Below are 24,768 nucleotides of genomic sequence, written 5' to 3' on the forward strand. Positions count from 1 at the left end.
AGAGGAAATATTTTGGAGAATGAGAGATTCAGAGAGAGCAGAGCAGAACGACATAGGCACGAGAAGCTGAAGTCCACCACCCAGCAACCTTTGGAGATGAAGAAGGAAGATGCCTCCCAGGGAGCGTCATGAAATAGGAAGCCAGGAGAGATAGCTAGCAGATGACGCCGTGTTCGCCATGTGCCCTTCCAGCTGAGAGAGAGAAGCCCTGACTGTGTTCGCCATGTGCCTTCTCACTTGAGAGAGAGACCCTGAACTTCATCGGCCTTCTTGAACCAAGGTATCTTTCCCTTGATGCCTTTGATTGGACATTTCTATAGACTTGTTTTAATTGGGACATTTTCTCGGCCTTAGAACTGTAAACTAGAAACTCACTTAATTACCCCTTTTGAAAAGCCATTCCATTTCTGGTATATTGCATTCCAGCAGCTAGCAAACTAGAACAGGGGTGAACCCCAAGATCAAGGGCTCTGCCTATTGAGTTGGTTGTCCCCACTGCTCGTGAGAGTATCAGTAATTTCCCAGTGGGGGAAGTTTAATATTTCCTCCTTTCTCCCATTCCCCCAAGGGGACTTTGCAAATACTTTTTCATTCTGTACCCAAATAATTCTGGGATGTTTCAGTGTATCACACTAACCTGTACAGACCAACAGGATCTCATTTCTTATTCAAGATTCTATATAATTATTAGGTTTAAATAAACTGACCATACAAAGGACATGACTCCCAGAGGTATATATCTCCCTGGCAAAGTGGGACAGGACTCCCAGGGTGAGCCAGGACTCAGCATCAAGGGATTGAGAAAGCCTTCTTGACCAAGAGGGGGAAGAGAGAAATGAGACAAAGTAGTCTCAGTGGCTGAGAGATCTCAAACAAGAGTTGGGAGGTTATCCTGGCGGTTATTTTTATACATTATATAGATGTCCCTTTTTAGTTTATGGTGTAGTGGAGTGGCTGGAGGGAAGTACCTGAAGCTGTTGAACTCTGTTCCAGTAGCCTCGATTCTTGAAGATGACTGCATACTATATAGCTATTATACTGTGACTGTGTAATTGTGGCTGATTCTTCTTTTATCCAGAGTATGGACAGATGAATGAAAAAATAAGAACAAAAAATAAATAATAGGAAGGGATAAGGAGCAAAAAACATAGGGTAGATTGAAATACTAATGGTCAGTGAGAGGGTAAGGGATATGAGATATGTAAGTTTTTTCTTTTTGTGTCTTTTTCTGGAGTGAGGCAAATAATCTAAAAATGATTGTGATGGAGGATACACAACTATGTGATGATGTTATTAGCCATGGATTGTATACACTGGATGCACTGTATGGTACCTGAAGATATCTCAAAATATTTGTTTTTAAAAAGCAGCTGACCGTACAAGTTAAATAAATAGATAACGTTGCTAGGTATCTGTTCAGAGTTCATGAGGTCAAGGACACAAATGGAGATTTGCACACCAGTGTTTATAGCAGCATTATTTGCCAAGAGATGGAAACAGCCCAAATGTCCATCAACAGACATGTAGCTAAACAAGCTATGGTATTCACGTGATGGAATATTGTGCAGCTGTGAGACAGAATAAAGTCACAAAAGTATGTAACAACATGGACGAACCTTGAGGACATTATGCTGAGTGAGATTAGCCAGAAACAAAAGGACAAATACTGTATGGTCTCACTGATATGAACTAACATTAATGAATAAGCTTGGAAAATTTCAGTTAAGAATAGAGACCATCAGGTGATAGAAATAGAGTAGATTTTGGGTAATTGAAGCTGAAGGAATGCAGATTGTACAGCAGGACTGATTGTAAAAATTCAGAAATGGATAACACTATACTACCTAATTGTAGCACAAAAATGTTAAAACACTGAATGAAGCTGAATGTGAAAATGATGGAGGAAGGAAGGCAGGGGGCACAAATAAAACCATAAAGAAAGATAGACAATTGATTTGAACAGTGAATGAAAAAGTATTTGCAAAGTCCCTATGGGGGAACTGTGAGAAAAGGGGAAAATTCAACTTCCCCTTGTGGCGAATTCCTGATATTGTCGCAAGCAGTGAGAATTAATTAAACCAAATAGGCCGAGCCCTCGATCTTGGGGTTTATTCATATGAAACTTATCCCTGCAAAGGATAGGCTAAGCCTCCTTAAAATTAGGCCTAGGAGTCACCCCCAAGAGAACCTCTTTTGTTGCTCAGATGTGGCCTCTCTCTCACAGCCAACAGACAAGCAAACTGACCACCCTCCCCCCTGTCAACGTGGGACATGACTCCCAGGGGCGTGGACCTTCCTGGCAACGTAGGACAGAAATCCTAGAATGAGCTGAGACTCAGCATCAAGGGATTGAGAAAACCTTCTCGACCAAAAGGGGGAAGAGAAGAAATGAGACAAAATAAAGTGTCAATGGCTGAGAGACTTCAAATAGTCGAGAGGTTATCCTGGAGGTTATTCTTTTTTTTTTTTGGCATCAGCAGGCACTGGGAATCGACCAGGTCTGTGGTATGGCAGGCGAGAACTCTGCCTGCGGAGCCACCATGGCCCACCCTCTGGAGGTTATTCTTACGCATTTTATAGATACCCCTTTTTAAATTCAAGGTATATTAGAGAGGCTAGAGGAAAATGCCTGAAACTGTAGATCCCCATTCCAATAGCCATGTTTCTTGAAGATGACTGTAAAATGATAAAGGTTTTACAGTGTGACTGTGTGATTGTATTAATGGTAGGGGGAACAAATGTAAAAATAAATTGAGTAGATTGAAATACTAGTGATCAATGAAAGGGAGTGGTAAGGGGTACAGAAAAAATAGGGGGGACAAAGGTTAAAATATATTGAGTAAATGGAAATACTAGTGGTCAATGAGAGGGAGAGGTAAGGGGTATGGTATGTATGAGTTTTTTCTTTTTATCTCTTTTTCTTGAGTGATGCCAATGTTCTAAAAAATTACCATGGTGATGAATTTGCTACTGTGTAATATATTGTGAGCCATTGATTGTACACCATGCATGGAACATTTGTAAAGAATGTTCATGTTTGTATGTTGCTTTGGTTTGATAAAAAAAATTAATTTAAAACAATGGTAATGATTGAATATGGGTGGTTGTGGTCACTGCAGAGCTCCTCCAACTTTATGTATGTTTAAATTTTTTTCATAAATAAAATGTTGGAGAAAAATGAAAAAAATAAAAAAAAAACTGACCATACAAGTTAAATTAGAAAATGCACTACCAAAAATATAAATTTTGAAACAAATAAACCTATCTTCCTTTGGTCTCACACAGAAGTTGACATTTTAAAATATGGACGATATCATCCTTTACCCTGTGTTCTAATTTACCTTAGTCCTATCCAGATCAAATTCATTCATATCTCTAATTGAAGTCTGGTCACTTTTTAAACCTTTTCAACATTGCTATATGGGTAATGCTGACTTTCTTAGCTTTAGAACTCTAACTCTGAGTCTCAGTTGTCACACAATACCTGAAGTTTCAGGGAATGACCAGTTTATACGCAAATAGGTCAGAATTTAGAAATGACGCTTACAGCTGTGAAATAGTCACGGCTGCTGTAAGGGCTTACAACCTAGGAACCTTTACAGTAGATCCAACCTGATAGTCCATGCTCTCAACCTAAATTCTCCAAGTTTGTGCATTATAGTTAGTCCACATGAGTGAGGCACGATAATATTTGTCTTTTTATTTCTAACCTTTCATTCAGCGTACTGTCCTTAAGGATTATTCCCCTCGTTGCATGTCTCACAACTTCATTTCTTCTTGCAGCCATTCTTAGTCCATTGTCTGTATATATCACAGGTGCCCCTTACGTCCCTTAGTCGTTGTACCCTAAGCCACCTCCATCCATTGCCGCCATAAACACCAGTGTACAAATGTCCATTCATGTCCCCACCCTCAGTTCCTCCAGCTATATACCTGGCAACGGGGTTGCAGGATCATACAGCTAGCATCTGTGAAACTACCACATTGCCCTCCAAGGGGCTGTACCTCTAAGCTTCCTTACCAGCAGTGACTAGGTACATCTCTCTCTCCACATTTTCTCTAGCACTTGTATCTCTGTTCATTTTTAAACAGTTTTATTCAGACATTATAGAATCCAACCTAAGTAATGGTTTTTAGTTAATGGTTCCTGGTAGAATCACATAGCCAGGCTTTCAGCACCACAATTTATATGAGAACAGTTCCTTTTTTTTTTTGAAGTGTTCCAATAAAGCTTTATTTTTTCTCTCTTTTTTTATTTATGAAACATATCCACATGCAAACACAAACATTCTTACCTTATGATCATTTCATTCTTGTTATATAATCAGTAACTCACAGTATCATCACAGAGTTGTATATTCATCACCATGATCATTTCTTAGAACATTTGTATCAATTCAGAAAAAGAAATAAAAAGAAAACAGGAAAAAAATTTGTTCGTGCCATATCCCTTAACTCTCCCTTTCATTGATCACTAGCATTTCAATCTACTAAATTTATTTTTGACATAATTTGAAACTTCTATTATTTTAGTAACAAATACAGACTCCATAAAGAGAGCACTCTGATTCATAAATTTTAACATTTTACCAACTTTGCCCCATCTGTCTATCCATCCATCCATCCTCTGAAGATTTTTTTACATTCTTTTTTAAATTTATTTTATTTATTAAACATACCAACATACAAACACAAATATTCTTACCATATGATCATTCCGTTCTACATATATAATCAGTAATTCACAGTATCACCACATAGTTGTATATTCATCATCATGATCATTTCTTAGAACATTTGCATCAATTCAGAAAAAGAAGTAAAAAGAAAACAGAAAAAAATTTTATACATACCATACCCCTTACCACTCCCTTTCATTGATCACTAGTATTTCAATCTACTAAATTTATTTTAACATTTGTTCCCCCTATTATTTATTTATTTTTAATCCATCTGTTTTACTCGTCTTTCGATAAGGTAGATAAAAGGAACATCAGACACAAGATTTCCACAATCACACAGTCACACTGTGAAAGCTATATCATTATACAGTCTTCAAGAAACATGGCTACTGGAACACAGCTCTACATTTTCAGGCAGTTCCCTCCAGCCTCTCCATTACATCTTGAATAACAAGGTGATATCTACTTAATGCGTAAGAATAACCTCCAGGATAACCTCTCAACTCTGTTTGGAATCTCTCAGCCATTGACACTTTATTTTGTCTCATTTTGCTCTTCCCCTTTTTGTCGAGAAGATTTTCTCAATCCCTTGATGCTGAGTCCCAGCTCATTCTAGGATTTCTGTCCCACGTTGCCAGGAAGGTTCACACCCCTGGGAGTCATGTCCCACGCAGAAAGGGGGAGGGTGGTGAGTTTGCGTGTTGTGTTGGCTGGAGAGAGAGAGGCCACATCTGAGCAACAAAAGAGGTTCTCTTGGGGGTGACTCTTAGACCTAATTTTAAGTAGGATTAGCCTATCCTTTGTGGGGTTAAGTCCGTATGAACAAATCTCAAGATTGGGGGCTCAGCCTATTGCTTTGGTTGTCCCCACTGCTTGTGAGAATTTCAAGAATTCTCCACTTGGGGAAGTTGAATTTTCCCCATTCTCACCATTCCCTCAAGGGGACTTTACACATACTTTTTATTATTATTATTATTAATTAAAGAAAAAAGAAATTAACACAACATTTAGAAATCATTCCATTCTACATATGCAATCAGTAATTCTTAACATCATCACATAGATGCATGATCATCATTTCTTAGTACATTTGCATCGATTTAGGAAAAGAACTAACAAAACAACAGAAAAAGATATAGAATGTTAATATAGAGAAAAAAATAAAAATAATAATAAAAAAAAGACAAACAAAAAACTATAGCTCAGATGCAGCTTCATTCAGTGTTTTAACATAATTACATTACAATTAGGTATTATTGTGCTGTCCATTTTTGAGTTTTTGTATCTAGTCCTGTTGCATAGTCTGTATCCCTTCAGCTCCAATTACCCATTATCTTACCCTGTTGCGCATACTTTTTTACTCACTGTTCAAATCCCTCTGGGATTTATCAAAGCATCACTCTGGACAAACCTACAAAATCTCATGCCCTACTCAAGGTTCCATGTACTTACAGTGCTCACTTAAGCTGTCCACATAAGTTAAATTAGGAAATGCACTAGTCAAAATATAAATTTTGTACCAAATAAACATTTTTTGCTTTAGTCTCACACATAAGTTAAAGTTTTAAAGTTTTAATTGCCATATATTTTCAACACCCTGCATTATTGACATTCCTTTGTTCTTCCTCATGCAAAAACATTTTTAAGTTTGTACATTTAGTCACTATCATTATATATTCTAGGCATTCCTAGATTATACCATCTCATCTTTATTGTCTATCTTTCCTTCTGATTTCATTTGTGCCCCCAGCCCTCCTCCCTCTATCATTCTCATTCAGCTTCATTCAGTGTATTAACATTATTATATTACAGTTAGGTAGTATTGTGCTGTCCATTTCTGAATTTTTACTATTGGTCCTCTTGTACAATCTGTGTCCCTTCAGCTCCAATTACCTGATACCTACTCTATTTCTATTTACTAATGGTCTCTGTTAACTGAAATTCTCCAAGTTCATTCACTAATGTCAGTTCATATCAGTGAGACCATGCAGTGTTTGTCCTTTTGTTTCTGGCTAATCTCACTCAGCATAATGTCCTCAAGGTCCATCCATGTTGTTACATACTTCATGACTTTATTCTAACAGCTGCATGATATTCTATTGTATACCACAGCTTGTTTAGGCACTCATCTGTTGATGGACATTTTGGCTGTTCCCGTCTCTTGGCAATTATAAATAATACTGCTATAAACATTGGTGTGCAAATGTCCATTTGTGTCCTTGACCTTATGTCCTCTGAGTAGATACCTAGCAATGGTATTGCCGGGTCATATGAGGACAATTCCTTTCCTTCTGCAAAGAATCCCAAATACCATCCCCATATCCCCCACTTACTGACACTTAGTTTGGGAATAATGCCTTTGTTACATTCAGTGGAAGCATATTATGATGTTACTATTAACTGTAGACCGTAGCTTGCATTGATTATGTTTTTTCTTGTATACCATCCCCTTTCTAATACCGTGCATTGTTGACATTCATTTGTACAATTTAATCACCATCATCGTCCACTCTGAGCACTCCTTAGTTATGCCATCTAAGTTGTTATCCTTTGTCTTTCCTTTTGGTGTCATACGAGCCCCCAGCCGTCCTCCCTCAACCATACCCACACTCGGTTTCATTCCGCCTACTTACATTATTGTCCTGCTGTCAGACAGTACTGTGCTATCCATTTCTGAATTTCTGCAGTATTTCTGTTGTACGTTCTATACTCCTTCAGCACCAAGTTTCCACTCTCTACCCTATTTCTATGTTCTGATAACCTGTATTCTTAACTTTAACTCTCAGAGTCACTCATAAATGTGAGTTCATTATCAGTAAGACCAACCAGTTTCTGTCTTTTTGTTTTGGCTAATTTCACTCAGCATAATTTCCTCAAGGTCCGTCCACACTGTTAAATGCTTTATGACTTTATTGTGCCTTACAGTTGCATCATATTCCATCATTTGTATATGCCACAGTTTAGAAACAGGCTTCTGATGCCCTTGTCCAGGAAGCAGGTGGGACCTACCCAGCACTGCAGAGGGTGTTAATCAGGGAAACACATCCTGCATGCAACAGTTGGATTCATATTCTGCCACCCAAAGTTTACCAGATACAGACCTCCTGTTCCTTCAGGAAGTAAACCAGATGGGGCAGTGCCTGGAAAGTGACCTGTTTATTCATTCAGCAAGTATTTATCAAGCACCTTCTGTGTGCTAGATGCAGGGCAGATGATGGAAAATAAACCGCTCTTGCCCTCACATATCAGCTGGTACAGAGGGGAAGAGAAACTAATACACATATATGTACACTCACACGTACACGGTTTCACACTAGACTGAGCACACAGGTCTGGCCAAAGATAACCATTAGAGGTGGGGAGAAGGCTGGTGCCGGATGCTGGAGGGTAGGAGAAAGGGGTCAGGCATCTGGGCAATCTGGGAGAGACTTGAGGGGAGCATGTAGACTGCAGGGATCATTCCGCAAATGCATTGCTTCAGCCTGCTTTTGTTCACCTAGCATCATGGACATCTTTTCAAGTCCATACCTGTTGACTTAGTGTTCTCGTGTGTTAGCTGCCAGAATGTGATATACCAGAAACAGAACAGCTTTTAAAAGGGGGAGTTCATTAAGTTGCAAGTTTACAGTTCTAAGGCCATAAAATGACCAAATTAAAGCAAATCTATAAAAATGTGCAATCTAAGCCATCCCGGGGAGGATTCCTTGGTTCAGGATTTCACTCTCACCTAGGAACATACATGGTCAACATGGCAACATCTGCTAGCCTTTTCTCCAGACTTCTTGTTTCATGAAGCTCCCCTGGGGCGTCTTCATCATCTCCAAAGGTCTCTGTCTCATGGGCCCTCGTGGTTCTCCTGGCTCTCAAGCTTTCTCCAAAAAATCTTTTAAAGGATTCCAGTAAACTAATCAAGACCCACCTGGAATGGGTGAGCTGCACCTCAGTGGAGATAATGTAATCAAGTTTCCAACCTATGTACTGAATAGGGATTAAAAGAAACGGCTGCCTCCACGCGATGGTCAGGATTAAAACGGCTTTTCTAGGGCACACACTCCTTTCAAGCCGGCACACTTGCCTGTGTTTTTAATATACAGAGTTCCCTCCCTCACACAGCCCAGCTCTTGCCGGCCCTGCCTCCCTCATCTCACCATCCTCCCCCTCCTTCGGCAGTGGCTTTTCCTTATGACTGTGAAACGATGCAGATTTGTTCCCCTCATCAGGGCTTTGTGCACATTGCTGGGGCTTCCCCTGACTCTTCTCATCGTCCTGGTTGTGACTGATTGGTTTAGGTATCAGTCCACCTCTCCCAACTTTGCCGTAAGCTCCGTGAGGGCGGGGGCTTTGCCTCTTTTGTTTACTCACATATCCTCAGCAGCTAGCACTGTGCCTGGCACATAGTCATTACCCAACAAATATTTGCTAGATGACTAAATAACCAGTCCTACTTTGATGGACATTTAGATTGTTTCGGTTTTCACTATTTTCTTTGCACTGAAGCTTCTTATAAACACCTCTTTGTTCACTGGACATATTTCCTTAGGATAAATTCCTCAAAGTTAAATTGCTGTATTCAGGGGTATCTTTTGATTGAGGTTCTTGTAGTAGCAAATAATAGGAAAAAGACACTTCCGAATGACTTCACCTAAAGAACTTTTTTAAAGGTGTGCTAGCGAGGTAATGGGGAATACAAGGGGAGAACACCATCCCTGACCCCTTGAGAAACTGACCTCAAGACCTGGATAGCTGCCAGCACTCCAGGCAGGCATCACTTTTTCCTTCTTTTCTCATCTCCCACACCCAGTTTCTCCCTATATTTTCTCTCCTCCTTCTCTTTTCTTCTCTTCCTTTTCTGCCCATACAGTTCACAATAGTATGCTCTGCTCTTGGTCTGGAGAATCTCGTTTCAGGCACACTGGAACTGATAGTCAGCTGCTGTAAATTCCTGGGAGAGACTCTCCGACTGGCCCAGGATGAGTTAGATGTCCACCTTTGGTCCACTGATTTGGACTGTGGAAAGGGGGGAGGAGCCCACCCACTTGGGCCCACCCAGAAGTTAGGTCTTAAAAGGCTGGCTCATCAGCTAGGCAGAGGCCCACTGGGACTACTGCCTGAGGCCTGTGTGCTGGTTTGAAAGGATGTGTGGACCCTAGGAAAGCCATGTTTTAATCAAAATTCCATTTCATAAAGGTAGAATAATCCCTATTCAATATTATATGTTTGAAACTGTAATCAGATCATCTCCCTGGAGATGTGATGTAATCAAGACTGGTTGTTAAGCTGGATTAGGTGACGACATGTCTCCACCCATTTGGATGGGTCTTGATAAGTTTCTAGAGTCCTATAAAAGAGGGAATATTTTGGAGAATGAGAGATTCAGAGAGAGCAGAGAATGCTATAGCACCACGAAGCAGAGTCCACCAGCCAGCGATCGTTGGAGATGAAGAAGGAAAATGCCTCCCAGGGAGCTTCATGAAACAGGAAGCCAGGAGAGAAAGCTAGCAGATGACGCCATGTTTGCCATGTGCCTTCTCACTTGAGAGAGAAACCCAGAACTTCATTGGCCTTCTTGAACCAAGATATCTTTCCCTGGATGGATGCCTTAGATTGGACATTTCTATAGACTTGTTTTAATTGGACATTTTCTCGGCCTTAGAACTGTAAACTAGCAACTTATTAAATTCCCCTTTTTAAAAGCCATTCTGTTTCTTGTATATTGCATTCTGGCAGCTAGCAAACTAGAACAGCATATATAGTTTAGATGTCAGCATGTATTTTCCAGTCCCGCCATCCATGTGCAGCACTCGGTGCCTGTGATTGATTGGCAGTGATTGTAGTGGCTTAACAAATAGAGGCTTTGTCTCTTGCACTTGAAACCATTCTGGGCGGCTGCAGAGGTCAGCAGGACAGCTGATGTTCCTGTGGCCATTCAGCAGCCCGGGCTCCTGCCATCTCAAGGGTCTGTTACTCCCTATGGCCTGTCTGCCTCCAGCCGCTGAAAGAGCATGGAGGAGCTCTCCCAGGAGGCGTTTAGCGCCCATATCTGGAAGTAGCTCACATAAAGTGTAGAGTAAATTTCTGCCCAGGTTAGGGGAGAGTGAACTTTAGTATTGAGCTTGCAGTCTCTGCCATGCAGAGCCCTCACCAGCTGTGCCAGGCCTAGATGCTGTTCACCTCTCCATTTGCTCTCTTCCATTCTCACTTGAACTTGATTCCAATAGGATTTCACTCCCCAGCAGTCCACTAAAATTTCACGTCAGTGTCACCAGAGATCTCCATGTCGCTGAGGGCAGTGATTAGTTCGCATTCTCGATGCACGAGCAGCTTGGCCTGTTGGTAGCATTTGACACAGTTTATTGGTTCTTCCGCCCTGAGGCGTTTTATTTGGGCTTCCAGGACACTCTATCCTGGTTTTCCTCCAGTCTCCTTGGCTGTTGTTTCTCAGTCCTCTTTGCTAGTTTTTCCCATCTGCTCTGCTCTCTGAATCTCTTTCTTTTTCCAGAATGTTTCTTCTTTTATAGGACTCCAGAAACTTATCAAGACCCACCCAAATGGGTGGAGACATGTCGTCACCTAATCCAGCTTAACAACCACTCTTGATTAAATCACATCTCTAGGGAGATGATCTGATTACAGTTTCAAACATACAGTATTGCATAGGGATTATTCTGCCTTATGAAATGGGATTTAGATTAAAACATGGCTTTTCTAGGGGACATACATCCTTTCAAACCAGCACACAGGCTGACACTTATTGAATAGGGGTTATTCTGCCTTTATGAAATGGGATTTAGATTAAAAATGGCTTTTCTAGGGGACATACATCTTTGCAAACCAGCACACCATCCAACTTGACTCGCAAAACTCACATTCAAAGATAAAAGTATTAAGAATTTCTAGGTAGTAGCAGCAGAGCAAGTCTCAGGCTGGCCCTGCCTACATTGGGGTCTGTGCTCTCAAACTTATCTCCTCCCACCTTCCTCCAGATTTAGCCACAGTGGCCTCCTTGCCCTTCCTCCAGAATGCCAGATTCAGGTCCTTGCACTCACTGCTTGTACTGGAATGCCCATCCTCAGATAGCTGCTTGGCTTCCTCCCACATCTCTTTCTGATTTTTGCCTCGTATGTCACCTTGGTGATCATTCCTTGACAACCCTATATAAAATTGTAAGCTTTGTTCCTCACCCTGTTCCCACTTGCATTGCCTTATTTTTCTCATACGCTCTTGTCAGCATAGGCCGTATGTTTATTTATTTATTTATCGTCCGTTCTTACTGGGAAGTGAGCTTCGTGAGGACAGTGACTTTTGTCCACTGCTGTGTCATCAACACCAAGATCAGGGCCTGGCACATAGTAGGTGCTCAGTAAATGTGACTGAATAACAAGTGACTGCTAAGTGAAAAAGAACATCTCATTTTATTTTGTATTTCTGTGATTATCAGCAAAGGGTGGGTAATGTAACAGAGAAGTTAGGATTTAAGGGATATTTATGGTTGCTAAATCATAAAATGGATATTCTAAAATCTCTGAACTCTAATCCAGCTGTCTTAAACTCTGATGATGATTGTATTGTCTTTATCTTAGCTCTTGTGATTGTAAAAGCCTTGTAACTGACCCTCACTTGTATCCATTTTTTGCGTTTTCTCTATTTGGAGTCTTGTAATCCCTAAAGACAGCCTTTAATGTTTATTAATGAAGGATGATGGGTCAGCCCAGATTCTAATCCACCCCAATTCCAAAGTTATCTTGATAACTGAGACTGCGTCTAACCCGGCTAACATGCTCAGTAGCTTAGACTTTAAACTACAAGTCACCCTACCTCATTATAATTCTAAGAATCGTGCCCGTCATCACATTAAGGCTGTCATTTTGTGACTGAGCTTGTAGTCAGTCTGCACATGCTCAGTAATCAGATCACCTCTAATTACAGCACGTGGGACCACTGTGCTCATTACCCTAAACCTGCCAGTCTTTCAGTGCTGTAAAACTATCAGAATTACTGCAGCTCAGAGAGACAGATTTGGGGGCTGATAGGCCGTCTGATCTTTTGCTTCATGCCTTGCAATAAACTCTGTTTCTCTTTGAAACCCTGGTGTCTCAGGAATTGGTCATTTAAGCACAGCGGGCAGGGAATCCACTGCCTCTGTCCGGTAATATCATGTCACACGGGTTTTTGCAGTTGTGTTAACTTCCCTTGTGACGTTCTGATTCCTGTTCATTAATCATTCTATACAGGGTTCCATGTTGAATTTGGTTTGACATGTAGCGTTCAGGGTGCTAGTGGGACAACCAAATGGACCTGAACCATTAGTTCCTGAGACTATTAGTTTGCAAATCATTCTTGAAATAGCAGTCAGTCATTAGGATTTCTTTATGGTGCTTCAGGCATCTTTGGGCCTTGCTAAATACAGCTTTATTTTCCCTGAGGTACATCTCTAATGGAAATATTTTTCAGCATTCCGCCAATACTTTTCAAACCTAATATATATATATCTGTTTTTTTGTCTCTCAGGTTTATGGTGAGGGCACTGGTGCTGACTGTAGACGCCATGTCCAAAAATTAAATCTGCTGCAGGGACAGGTTTCAGAGATGTCACTAAGGTACAGTTATTTTGAGCAGCCAGATTATCTTGTCCTGTTTTCTTCTTGAACAGAAAATGGAAATACACAAGGAAGAAATCCCTTAGATTCTCATGTTATGCCATATGGCAGATTAGATACCCTGAATGATCTGCCCACTGAAAATAACTAAGAGTACCAGATACAAGTTTTTGAATGCACTGATGAGCTGGCGAGAAAGTAACCCTCCAAAATAAAAAATTAAATAAGATCCAAGATCCAGAGAGTGAGCACCTCAGCTTCTGGGGTAATTAAAATCTGGTGCTCTGGAGCTTCCATCTGGATGCCAAACAAGGGTTCAGGGGACCAGAGATGAAACCTAGAACCTGCTCAGTGGGCAAAGTCCAGTAGAAGACTCCACATAGAGCTGAGTCCCCAAAATCCTCAGCATATGAATGAATGAGAAATACACCCACCCTGCAAAAGGGAGCTTGGCTTTCTAGATCTTGGCACTGGCTGGAGGAGGAAATGTCTTTCCAAAGATTTGTAAGCACAAGAGAGCTGTCACGAAGTTTTTCAGCCTGTATGAAAAGACTCCAGCTGAGAATTTAAGTTATCTTGGGTAGCAAAGGCAAATGCCGCTCCTCTCTAGATCAACACATCTTATCCCAGCCTTCAAAGAATTACCAGAGATAGTTCCGAAAGAGTTAAAAATCATTAAACACTCAAGGAAACAAGTCACCATGAGCAAAAAAACAGCATAAACAAAGACAGAAAAGTTAGAATAGACCTGTGAAGACTTCAGAATATGTAATATTGTATGCTTAATATATTTAATGAAATAAAAGAGGGAGTTGATATGTATAAGGAGCAAGAGACTTTTAACTATAGCCAAGTAGATTTGAAAAGAAGCAAAAAGAATTTATAGAAATAAAAAGATTATTAAAATTAAAAATTAAAAGGGCAGGTATTTTAGTTTATTAGCTGCTAAAACAAATACCACACAATGCTTAACAACAGGAATTTATTGGCTTATGGTTTCAGAGACTGGAAGGCTTGGGGGTAGTATCTTCTGGCTTGCTGGCAAGCTTTGGTGTTCCTTGGCTTTTCCATCACGTGGCAATGCATACTTTTTCCTTTGTCTCCTGGGTTCCATTGGCTTCCAACATCTGGCTGTTCCCCTTGGCTTCAGATGGAGGTCTGACATTTACTCGGCTTATAAAGGACTTCAGTTATCTGGATTAAAGCCCAACATGATTCACTTTGGCCACACCTTAACGGAAGTCACGTATTGAAGAGATCTCATTTACAAAAGGTCCCCACCCTCCAGAATGTTAACCAAGACCAAGAACATGTCTAAAGTGGGGTACATAATTCAGTCCACTACGATAGGTGAAACAGATTAAATGCAGCTGAAGGGAGAATTGGTAAAATGGAAGATAAATCTGAAGAACTCATTCACAAGGCAGCACAGAAAGATGACAAGGAGGAACCTAGCAGTGGAAAGTTGAAAGGCATAGAGGGTAGAGAGAAGAGCTCCAGCAAGAGAGAATAGAAAGAATGAGGCAAAGGCAATATTTGAAGAGATAAGAGCTGAGCATTTTCCAGAATCAGTGAGACATAGCATTCTTAGATTCAAGAAACACAATAAATCTCAAATTAGATAAAACCATTGCTTTATTCTGTTCAGCGAGAACTACAGAACATTGCTGAGAGAAAGAAAATCTAAATTAATGATGAGGTATAACATATTCATGGATTGGAAAACTCAGTATTGTTAAGATGTCAGTTCTTCCTAAATTGATCTGCAAGTTCAACTTAACCCCCAATGAAGGTCCATTAGCCTTTCTTTGGAAGAAATTGATAACCTAATCCTAAAATTTATAGAGAAATGCAAACGACTTAGAATTTTCAAAACAATTTTGATAGAAATGAACAAAGTTGGAAGACTTGTACAACCTCATTTCAAGGCTGACTGTAATAATACAGTAATGAAGACAGTGTCATGGCCTCAGAAGACGAGATGTACAGATATAATAGGCAAATGGATAAAGTATGGTCTGGTCATACAGTGCAGTGCTGCTCAACAATAAACACAACGTGGATAAATTCAGAACCATTGCTGAGTGAAAGAAGCCAAACACAAAAGAGTATTTTCCATTTATATTAAGTTCTAGAACAGGCAAAATTAATTTATAGGACAGCAGATCAGTGGTTTCCTGGGTAAGGAGGGCAATTCCCTGCTAAGGCACAAAAGGGAACTTTTTGGTGTGATGAAATTTTTCTATATCTTGATTAGGGGTGGTTACAAGTATATAATTTATCAAAACTCATCTAACCAGTCACTAAATGGGTGCATTTTAGTGTATATAAATTATGCTTCAATGAAATTAATTTTTAAAGTAAGGGGAAAAAGAAGAATCTGCCTTCAGATAATTAAATCGTAGTTAATGAAATTGCAGCGTATTGGACAAGAAAGGGGTTAGAGATGAAAGGTAGCCGGAGAGTAGAGGGTTCACAAGGGAACAGCAGACACGTGACTCAGTGAGAACACAGTTCATATCTTCAGAGTGCTGAGACCCGTCCTTTAGTTAATGGAGTTGGGCTCCTAAATTAAACCCTTAATTAGAAGGGTGAGAAAAGTTTTGGGGTAGAACACTGCTCGGCTGAATTTTTGAGGCTTGACAGTGTGGCAGGGAGGTGTTTTTGTACATGTGCTCTCCTTTCCTCTTTGTGATAACTCTGTAAGGGTCGTTGATTTGTGACAGATAAAGACACTGAATTAGGGTGCCCACATAGGGTAGCGTTTTGGCTCCAGCTTGCTTGTGTGGGGTGGCAAGTCTGCTTGATGAGAATGGACGGGGCCTTTGACTCTAGCCTCCACTACTTGCATGATAAATATTTTCACTGGCCTCGCTGGCATCTGCCAAGGCCCTGCTCCTTGTGTCTGCACTGTGGTGTGCAAGTGTCCTGCTGTCCTGGGAAGGCCGGATGAAGTCATCATGACAAAATGGATAAAATTCCTTCCGTCCTGCGGTGGCTAAGCTGCAGTACAACTGTGAAGACTCTGGTCTAATGTGCATTCTTTCCCCCAGGTCCCTGGAAGGACCTGTAAATGCCAGCACCAGAGAAAATGCGAGTCAGCAGCAGGCTGAGAAGGTGAGTCTCCAGGTAAGCGATTAGCATTTGTCTCAACCCAGCCACCTGGTTCCATGTCACTAAGAGGGTCTGTCTGTCTGTCTATCTGTCTATCTGTAATTTGACAAATGCAGTCATTTACTTAAAAGAAATAAGCCACTTAGCATAAATAACCATCTACAAATTTACGCTCCATAAGATTCTAAGAAATGCTTTCTATAAAGGGCCACATTTTTCACTAAATCATTAAAAGAATTTTCAAAAGGGATAAAGTGTCAAGAGACAGCAATTAACAGCACAAAACAATTGCTATAAACTCACTTGGATTATGCTATAATAAAAATCATTGTTATCCACATCCAGATTTCAAGTTTATTCTATATGTGTTGTCATAGATGAGAAAAGAATTAAACAAATTACTATTACTGTACTACCATACAGAATCCTATTTTTAATTATCTTGTTTAACCTACAGGAAATGAGAACAGTAATGCTAAGCCTGTTTTGAATGTTTTCCACACTCAGGTCTCCCAGCAGTGGTAGTTACATTGCTGTTATGTCCTGTTCTCTAAGTAAGTCATTCAGATGTAAACAGGTGGACATTATGGTTCCTTAGGAAAAGCCACCGTCTAGGACGCCAGTCTGCTACTTGCTCCATTTGTGACCTGGAGGCCTGCTTACTTACCTGCTTGATGCTGTTCCTTCTTATCTGTTTCTGGGGGATAGTGCTACCTAATTCACAGGGTAGTTGTGAGAATTTAAATAGTTTTCTAACCTAAAACTAAAGTGCCATTCAGCATGCTGTGGGGAGTAACCTACTCATCCAAAGCCAGAGAATTATTTTTTTGAATTGTCTATTCTATTACTCCCCAGCAATAGCTCAGAAAGTTTGGAACACAGGAATATACAAGTCAGCTTTGCCATGAAAGCATACAAAATCATTTTCATAAGGCCCAGGTAATCTGTTTCCAACAAGTCTTAAAAGACTGATATGCACTTGAACTAAGCTGAAGTTACCTAGCCAAAATAATTGTGAGTCCGTCAAGAACCTCACCCTGAGCCATTCCCAGAAATGAGAAATTGTACATTAAAATCTGAAAAATTTGAGGTGATGAGCTGGTGCTACCTATAGAAAATCTTGTCCTAACCTATTTTTTAAAGCTAATATTAACTTAAAATTTAAGTAAGTCCATGAGACAAAGTTCTCAGAGGGAAAAAATTGAAGCTAAAAATGATTGGTTGAAAAGACTGTCATACCAGGTGAGGTGTGCAGTGGTTGAAAAGATTGTCATACCAGGTGAAAAGACTGTCATACCAGGGGAGGTGCGGTGGCTCAATGGTAGAGTGCTCACCTTCCATGTGGGGGCGCTGGGTTCGAGTCCTGGACCAGGCACCTTAAAAAAAACACCACCAGAGACTGTTATACCAAACGTATCCACAACCTTCACTCTCCAGCTAGCTATGTGAATGTGTAGATTTCTAGGGTCTCGTGTTCATTCCATCAGCAGTAATGTAAACAACGATGTCAGTACCCTGAACCCTCTGAACCATGGTGCTAAATCCTATTTCTCAGGTCCAGTCCTGGTTATTTGAAATTATTGGGGAAGCCTTTTGGTTTCTGAGACTATGCAGTGATTTCCTGCACAGCGTAACAAACAGCATCTAGCATACTACCTCCCCACACTTAAAAAGACACATTTGGAGATTGATCATTGTTGACAGTAAACGTTATTGTAATTCCTGAAAGAGATTTCCATTTCCCAGTTAGCTCATTTTAATTATCTGAAGCTGTATTTCAAAAGAATTAGTCTTCACTCCAGTTTTCCTAATTGCCCACTCTCCCCGTCACACGCAATGAGAGTTGGGCCAATCCCTGTCCTCACTGGGAATGCTTCATTTGACAGAGGATTTGGCCCCTGGCCCCCCACCATCCAATGTGGTGTCTCACATCAAACCCCCAGCACTCACACATTCCCAGATGTCCTCTTGGAGGTCATATTAAGAATTTCTGTTTGGAAATGATGGTTTAGGATTCACCTGTGAAAAATAATTTTGAAGTCATTTATAATTTACAATTTAAACTTCCTAAAACTTAAATTTTTTTTCAAAATTAGCAAGCTAACTATTTTTCTCCCTACCACAAGCTTGATATAAGCTATAAAAGTACAAGCTGGATTTATTCCAACTATCACTGCCAAGGGGTCAAATGAAGGGTTTACCAAGTAGTTATTTCAGCTGATTCAGAGAACAGCTATATGATTCAGTTTTGTAAATTTCTTTACATGAAGGAGATACTAACAGTTTTCAAATAAATTTGAGGTACTGAGGACCAAACCTAAAACAAACTTCATTTTAGTATTTAGTTTAAGACTATGACCTTCAGCAAATAGTTTCTTGGTAACAGCAAAAACGAACGTAACTTTCCTATTCTTATATTATCCTCAAACAACAGTCCTTAAAGATGAACCCTGTTAAGAATAAAATAAATAAATTATATTTGACAATATGGTTATCTTCAATTATTAATAACACATTATCACAGAAAGCCTTATTTCACAAATGTGTAAACAAAGCCTTCATATCACACACAACACTCAATGAATAACAAGTTATGAAAGCAAGTAGTAGTCTATATTGCCAGATTAAATTTTCATCCAGAAATATTTTAATAAAAATTGACCATTCCAAGAAACACCCACTACATACCCATCAAATAAAAGAGAACTATAACCAAATAGAAAATTTACCATATGGCTGTGATTTAAAGGGGGAAAAAATGGGCAAACACTCGAGCATATCAACAAAGTCCAATATCAAAATCACATTCCTTGTTATGGGCTATGATTAGGAATCTGAAAACAGACCGAAGTAAAACTTACTACAAATGTTGAATAATTTAGGTCAGAGGACCGCTAATAGAAGTGTCTGACCTTAAGAGTATTCCAGTTTGAGACTCAGTTTCAAAATAAGGCATAACAAATGTTAATAGAAGACATAAAAGTGTTGTAAAAAAGGGAATCTAAATTCTCAATATACTCTGAACCTGATAAAACAAATCTGAATTTTTTTTCTTTAAACATTTACCAAGATGGAAATCAAAGATAAATAGAAGGTACAATAGTGTTTTGCTCATTTCTTTTCAGATTTGAGATTTTGTGTTTATGTTGTTTTTTTACAAATTCAATTTAAAATAAAAACTACTTAAAAAAATTAACAATTCAAGAAAAGCATCAGTTGCACTCTGGACATTTAAAACCCATCACAATTTAAATTCCAGTGCTAAAAACAATAGATTTTAGAGTTTTTTGTGATCCTATATCAGAAGAAAAACTCTTAATACCTTTTATTCAGTTGTAAACCACACCGGGGGACAGTCAAAACTGAATTTTTCCGAAGGCAGTTTTCTCCACACAAGATGGTAGACATGACTCAGAGAAGTAACAATTTGGGTTCCTGCTTTCAGAATATTTATCAAATCCTGTATTTTTTACAGACTTTTGAAAGTATTCCAATGAATGAAACATATCAAATGTCAGTAATAAGCAAGACACATTCCTTTGGGGAAATGGCTGTTAAAGAAAAAAATCCAGTCTATATGTAAAATAAACAAGGAAATTCAGTCTCTTTTTTTCTCTTTAAAAATCCATTTTTCCCAAAATATCATTCCACAAAATTGGAAGTGAAGGACTAAAAGGTCAGTAAAGGAAAGGGAGGAGAGGAAGCACACACCATTAACCAAAAAGAGTGAAGTTGTACAAACTTAAGCAGCTCGTAACAGTTTTCGGTCATACTCCAAGTACCAAAGGCTGGTTGGAGAAATTCAGTGTTCTGCAGGATCTATGGTTTGCATTGCTGCGTGAAGATCAGTGAAGAACAATTCACTGCCCTGAAGCTACCCCCTTTCCACTCCAAATCCTGGTTTCTACACCATGTCTCTGTGGGGAGGGCCTCTCATTCCACCCCCAGCCCCTTCGAGGGCCCCCAGGTCCCCTCTCCGGGCTGCTCGAGTCTTCCACGTTCAGACCAACCTCTGAGCGTCCTCAGGAGCAGTTTCTTCTAATACTGGTTCAGACTTTCCCTCTGGGAAACAGCTTCTCGTTCCCGATCTGGCTCAGCATCAGGCTTTGGTTCAGCAACAGTTTCCTCTAAATGTTCTTCCAAGTCATTGCCGACAGTCTGGTCATAGGAAGTTCCAGGACCGTCAGGGACCTCTGGTGTCCGCTGTCCCTCTTCCTCAGGCTCCTCCTGAGCTCTGGCAAAGCCACCAGAGACCTCCTCTTGGTGTCTGAAGATGCCGTGTGAACATGGGACTTCTGCAGCAGAGACCTCAGAAGCACAGACCAGCGTCAGCATCAATCTCCGCAAAGCCCGGTTCTGACTGGAGAGTGGTCCGTCCTCTGGACCGCCACGCTACCATTTAGAGTGGCATGAGCGTCGGCGTGGCGGATCTTAGTGGGTCAGTTGGTAAAGTTCTGTGACAGCACTTTCCTATGGATTTCTTTCTGTCCACAGACCACCACATCTACTGGTTTTCCATTTGAATCTAATCCCCCATGGACATAAGAAATTTTTTCCATGAAATCTGTGTGCATGTTGGGCCTGGTTCAGTAGTGTGTAATACTGTCCACAAATTCCTCCCTGACCAGCACAGGACTAGGCTTCTCCATAACCACTGCTTTGGTCATTTCAGCCTGTGCGGCTGAGCAGGAAGGGAATAAACTGTGCTCCACAGCAGGACAGATGGCCTCCATTTATATATTAATTCATTATTTGTTCAGCAAACACTTCCTGATGCCACTGAATGACAGGTGTTTGGCTTAAAGCTACAGGAAACAAAAATAAATAAATCCATCCCTTTTGTAAGGACAGAGAGAGGTACCCATATGAATGATTACAAAACTGTGAAAAGGAAAGTACCTAGATAGATGTCCAGGTTTCTTTTCTTACATCTGCAGGCTTCCTGAGAGCAGGGATGGCATCCAGTTGTCCTTGGTCCCCTGGCTCAGCTGTCCTTGGTCCCCTGGCCTGGTTGACTCGGGGTGGGCAGGATGTGTAGGAGCTCGGGCTCTGTCGCTGACACCGATGGTGCATCCAGTTCCCCGTGGGTGCCTGGAGCTCATGTCCTGCTGGGGAAAGAGGGAGTGGAAGCAGCCGTCAGGCAGGCAGAGCCTCCCTGCCCACCTGAGCACCACAGCCTGCCTCTGCTCACAAAAGCATGTTCACGTTGTCCTCTCTCTGCTTTCTCTCTGAAAATGAAATGGTCTTAAGCATACCACGTTAGCACAACTCTCTCATGTATCTTTGTGTATCTGCTTCCAGTTTTTGTCCATTTACAGATTTAACTTTTCATGATTCCTCCCTTAAGAAATACTTTTTCGCATCCTGAAGTTTTCGCTCGCGTCATGCTATCATGTTGCTCTGCAGCTTTTGTGATTTCAACTTTTAACAGCACTTACTTCAATTAATGGATGTACCAGTATCTATTCCCTTACTTTGGGATGTTTAAGTTGTTTTGCTGTTATTCATAGCTCTTTGATTAGCTCCGCCATGCCTTCTGGTCTTCTGGAATCAGGGAGCATGGGTATATTTAAGGTTCTTAAATATGGCATATTTATGCTGCTTGCCCAAGGTGTGTGCCAAAGCACACCATCCCCACTGGCTTCTTAGAGCCCCCGTTTCCCCATTTCCTTCCAGCCACAGCACTTTCCCCTGCAAGACAAGTAGACTTGAGTCCTGAGGCCTTTGGGCCTAAGGTTGGGCTGGGGGTTTTTGAGAAAAGTACCTGCTGTCCACTTCTGACAATAAACTCATTTCCCGATCCCTTAGGGAAGATCCCAGTCCTTAGAGAACCGCTGGCTGAAGTATCTGGAAAAGGACTCCAAGGACCTGGGGCTGGAAGAGTTAGAGGTGTGCTCCAGCAGACAGCTCTCATCGCAAACAAAGGAGCCAGACCCTCCCTTCAGTAAAGACCGACATGGAAAAAGGTGACAAGCTGACCCCTGGCCCAGGCCTCAGTCCTGTGCCCCTGGTGTTGATGGGATGTTTCTAAGGGAAATGAAGCGGGTGGGGCCTGAGCGATGGAGCCAGTGTACGGGAAAGCCTACAGCAGTCTCCGCGTGGCCCTCCTTTGTCCAGCTGGGCACTGGGTGCTAACAGTTAAGATGTGACTGCAGCAGGGTGGGCACCTTTTAGTAATGACCAGTTCATTCTGAACCTCTCAGCCTGTGCTGACCTGAGGGAAGAATTTTATCTTAGGGCATGTGCTGTGCAGCTGCAGTAGAGTTGAAGGGCCTGGGACCTTTAACCTAGAGAGGAAGAGACCCCAGATTCCTATGGAAAATTTCTTCTTTTCCTCTGGACTTACTTGGCATAATTTATGAATTTCTGCAGACAGTGCACTATGCCAAGGATCTACGGTTGCCCTAACAGGGCAGGTGCCTTTGAGAAGTAGCTTTCCATTTAAAAGCAGATCAGCCCTTCACATGGAGATGGACTGCCTTGGATGCAGTTGGGCATCCTGTCATTTGAGTAGAGCAGAAGCTGCGCAGCCACCTGGGAAGCTGTCGGGGATGGAAAGGTTCCTGCCTGTCGGGGGTGGCGGGCCAGGTACTGTTCGATGACCAGACTAGACTAACTTTTCCTCCACGCCAGGAAATGGGGTCTGAGCACAGTCCAGCCTCCGGATAGCCCTGGTGCCTGGGACTCAGTGACACGAGGTGGCGGCTCCAAGGTCACCTTGCAGCCACAGGTGGGTGCTCCAGGCCAGCATGTGTTTCTGGTCCGCGTGACTGCTGACCACATCCAGGACTTCTTTGTCTTGGTTTCTTTCCGTTGACAATTGAAGTCTGAAGCTTACCACCCCCACGAAGCCCAGCTTTCCACATGGTTTGTGTCTTTTTGCCTTAGCCAGCTCCTTTCTCTGGAATGTACCCCACTTCCCTCCCACCTCAGGCTCTGTCTAGTGACAGTAGCACATAGTCAGCAGGGGCAGTTAGGGACTTTGAGTCAGAACCGTTTTCATTCTGCATGGAGTGGGGATCTTTGTTTAAGTCTGTTAAACATGGGATTCACCCTGGATTTCCTAGCCTGAGCTCACCCCAGGTGGCATCCTTTTCACTGGCGGTCTTCTGGTTGCTTAGTGAGTGTCCCTCATCTGTACTTAGTGCTGCAGAATGCAGGTGCCTGAACCTCACTGCACATTTGGTTCCCACGGTTCTGGGGCCCTGGGGCTATAGAACTCCAGGCGTCTGCAGGGGGCCAGCCACTGGCACCACCTTGACCCAGGCCACACAGCCCGCAGTACAGAGAGATGGCACAGAGCTGAGGCAGAGCCCAGACTCTGGTTTTGCCACTAAGCAGCTCTGTGACCCCAGGCGAGAGTACACTCTGAACCTTTACCAGGCACCAGTCCCTGGGTGTGAACATTTATACAGCCTCATCAGGTGTGAGGCTCCCCCCCAGCCGGTCATCTGCTGTGCTGGAGGTGAGAAACAGGCTCGCAGAGGTTTAGTGGCTCCATCAAGGTCCCAGCCTGTTTCGCAGCAGAGCTGGCCCCATGTCCCGTTTGCCTGGGTGGCAGTGCACAGGCTGTACTGTAGTTGGCTACCTAATTGCCTTGTAAGCATTTTTCATTGCTCCCAGCCCCTTGTTGTGTCCCGTGGGTACTCTGTACAGTCACTTCCACGGTTTCAAAATCCTCTCTAGCGTTCTGGAGAGCCTTTCCATCTGACCAGCGAACTACTGCCGTCTCTTTCAAGATGGCTTCTCAGGGCCCTTCCTGCCCTCCCATTCCAGGTACCCCTTAGCTGATTCTGAGGTCCCATAGGATGGATTTTCTGATTACATGGCAAAGCCCAGTCCTAGAATTGAGTGAAGGGTTTGCACTCAGGTGCAGAGGCATTTATTTGTTTATGACCCTCCAGACCAAAGCGTCCCCCACGCCTCCCCTGCTGCCCTAAGCACCACCGAGCAGCAGGTCATGAAAACCTGGGGTGTGGGACCCAGAGGCCGAGACGAGAGGCACACAGGCGGCACTCTTCTCTTCGCAAACGTGGGCCCGTCTTACAGAGGACCCAGCCATCATCTGCTCTCACTTCTCTTTCAGGGCTGCACTGGCCTGACAGTGAGGGTCCAAGCAGAGAGTAGCAACTGCCTCCAGGACTGGAAACCACCGAGTCCTGCCCAGCAGATTAAGTTCCCATCTTCTAAATGGGAACATGTTCTTCCACCACCTGGAAACAGCTCACAAGTGGACACAGAGCCACCAAGACCAATGCAGACAGGCCCCAGGCCAGCCAGTCCAGGAGGTGGCCGCCCAAGCAGAGCCCCTCAGGTTCCTTGGGCATCACACCCTTACCTGTGTGGGTAAGAGACCCTGCAGGAAGAGCACAGAA

The 24,768-nt window shown here is 42.0% G+C and overlaps 1 protein-coding gene across 1 annotated transcript in view; it reads left to right on the plus strand.

Moving 5' to 3' along the window:
* Nucleotides 1–24,768, plus strand: part of MRNIP (MRN complex interacting protein) — a 28,909-nt gene that overhangs the window by 3,751 nt on the left and 390 nt on the right. Inside the window, 6 exon segments of the mRNA XM_077138216.1 lie at nucleotides 13,191–13,279; nucleotides 16,333–16,396; nucleotides 22,202–22,359; nucleotides 23,027–23,123; nucleotides 24,480–24,739; nucleotides 24,741–24,767. Coding sequence (XP_076994331.1) covers nucleotides 13,191–13,279; nucleotides 16,333–16,396; nucleotides 22,202–22,359; nucleotides 23,027–23,123; nucleotides 24,480–24,739; nucleotides 24,741–24,767 — 695 coding nt within the window.

Source organism: Tamandua tetradactyla, chromosome 20 (assembly GCF_023851605.1).
Source record: "Tamandua tetradactyla isolate mTamTet1 chromosome 20, mTamTet1.pri, whole genome shotgun sequence".
In the NCBI taxonomy this organism is placed as follows: Eukaryota; Metazoa; Chordata; class Mammalia; order Pilosa; family Myrmecophagidae; genus Tamandua; species Tamandua tetradactyla.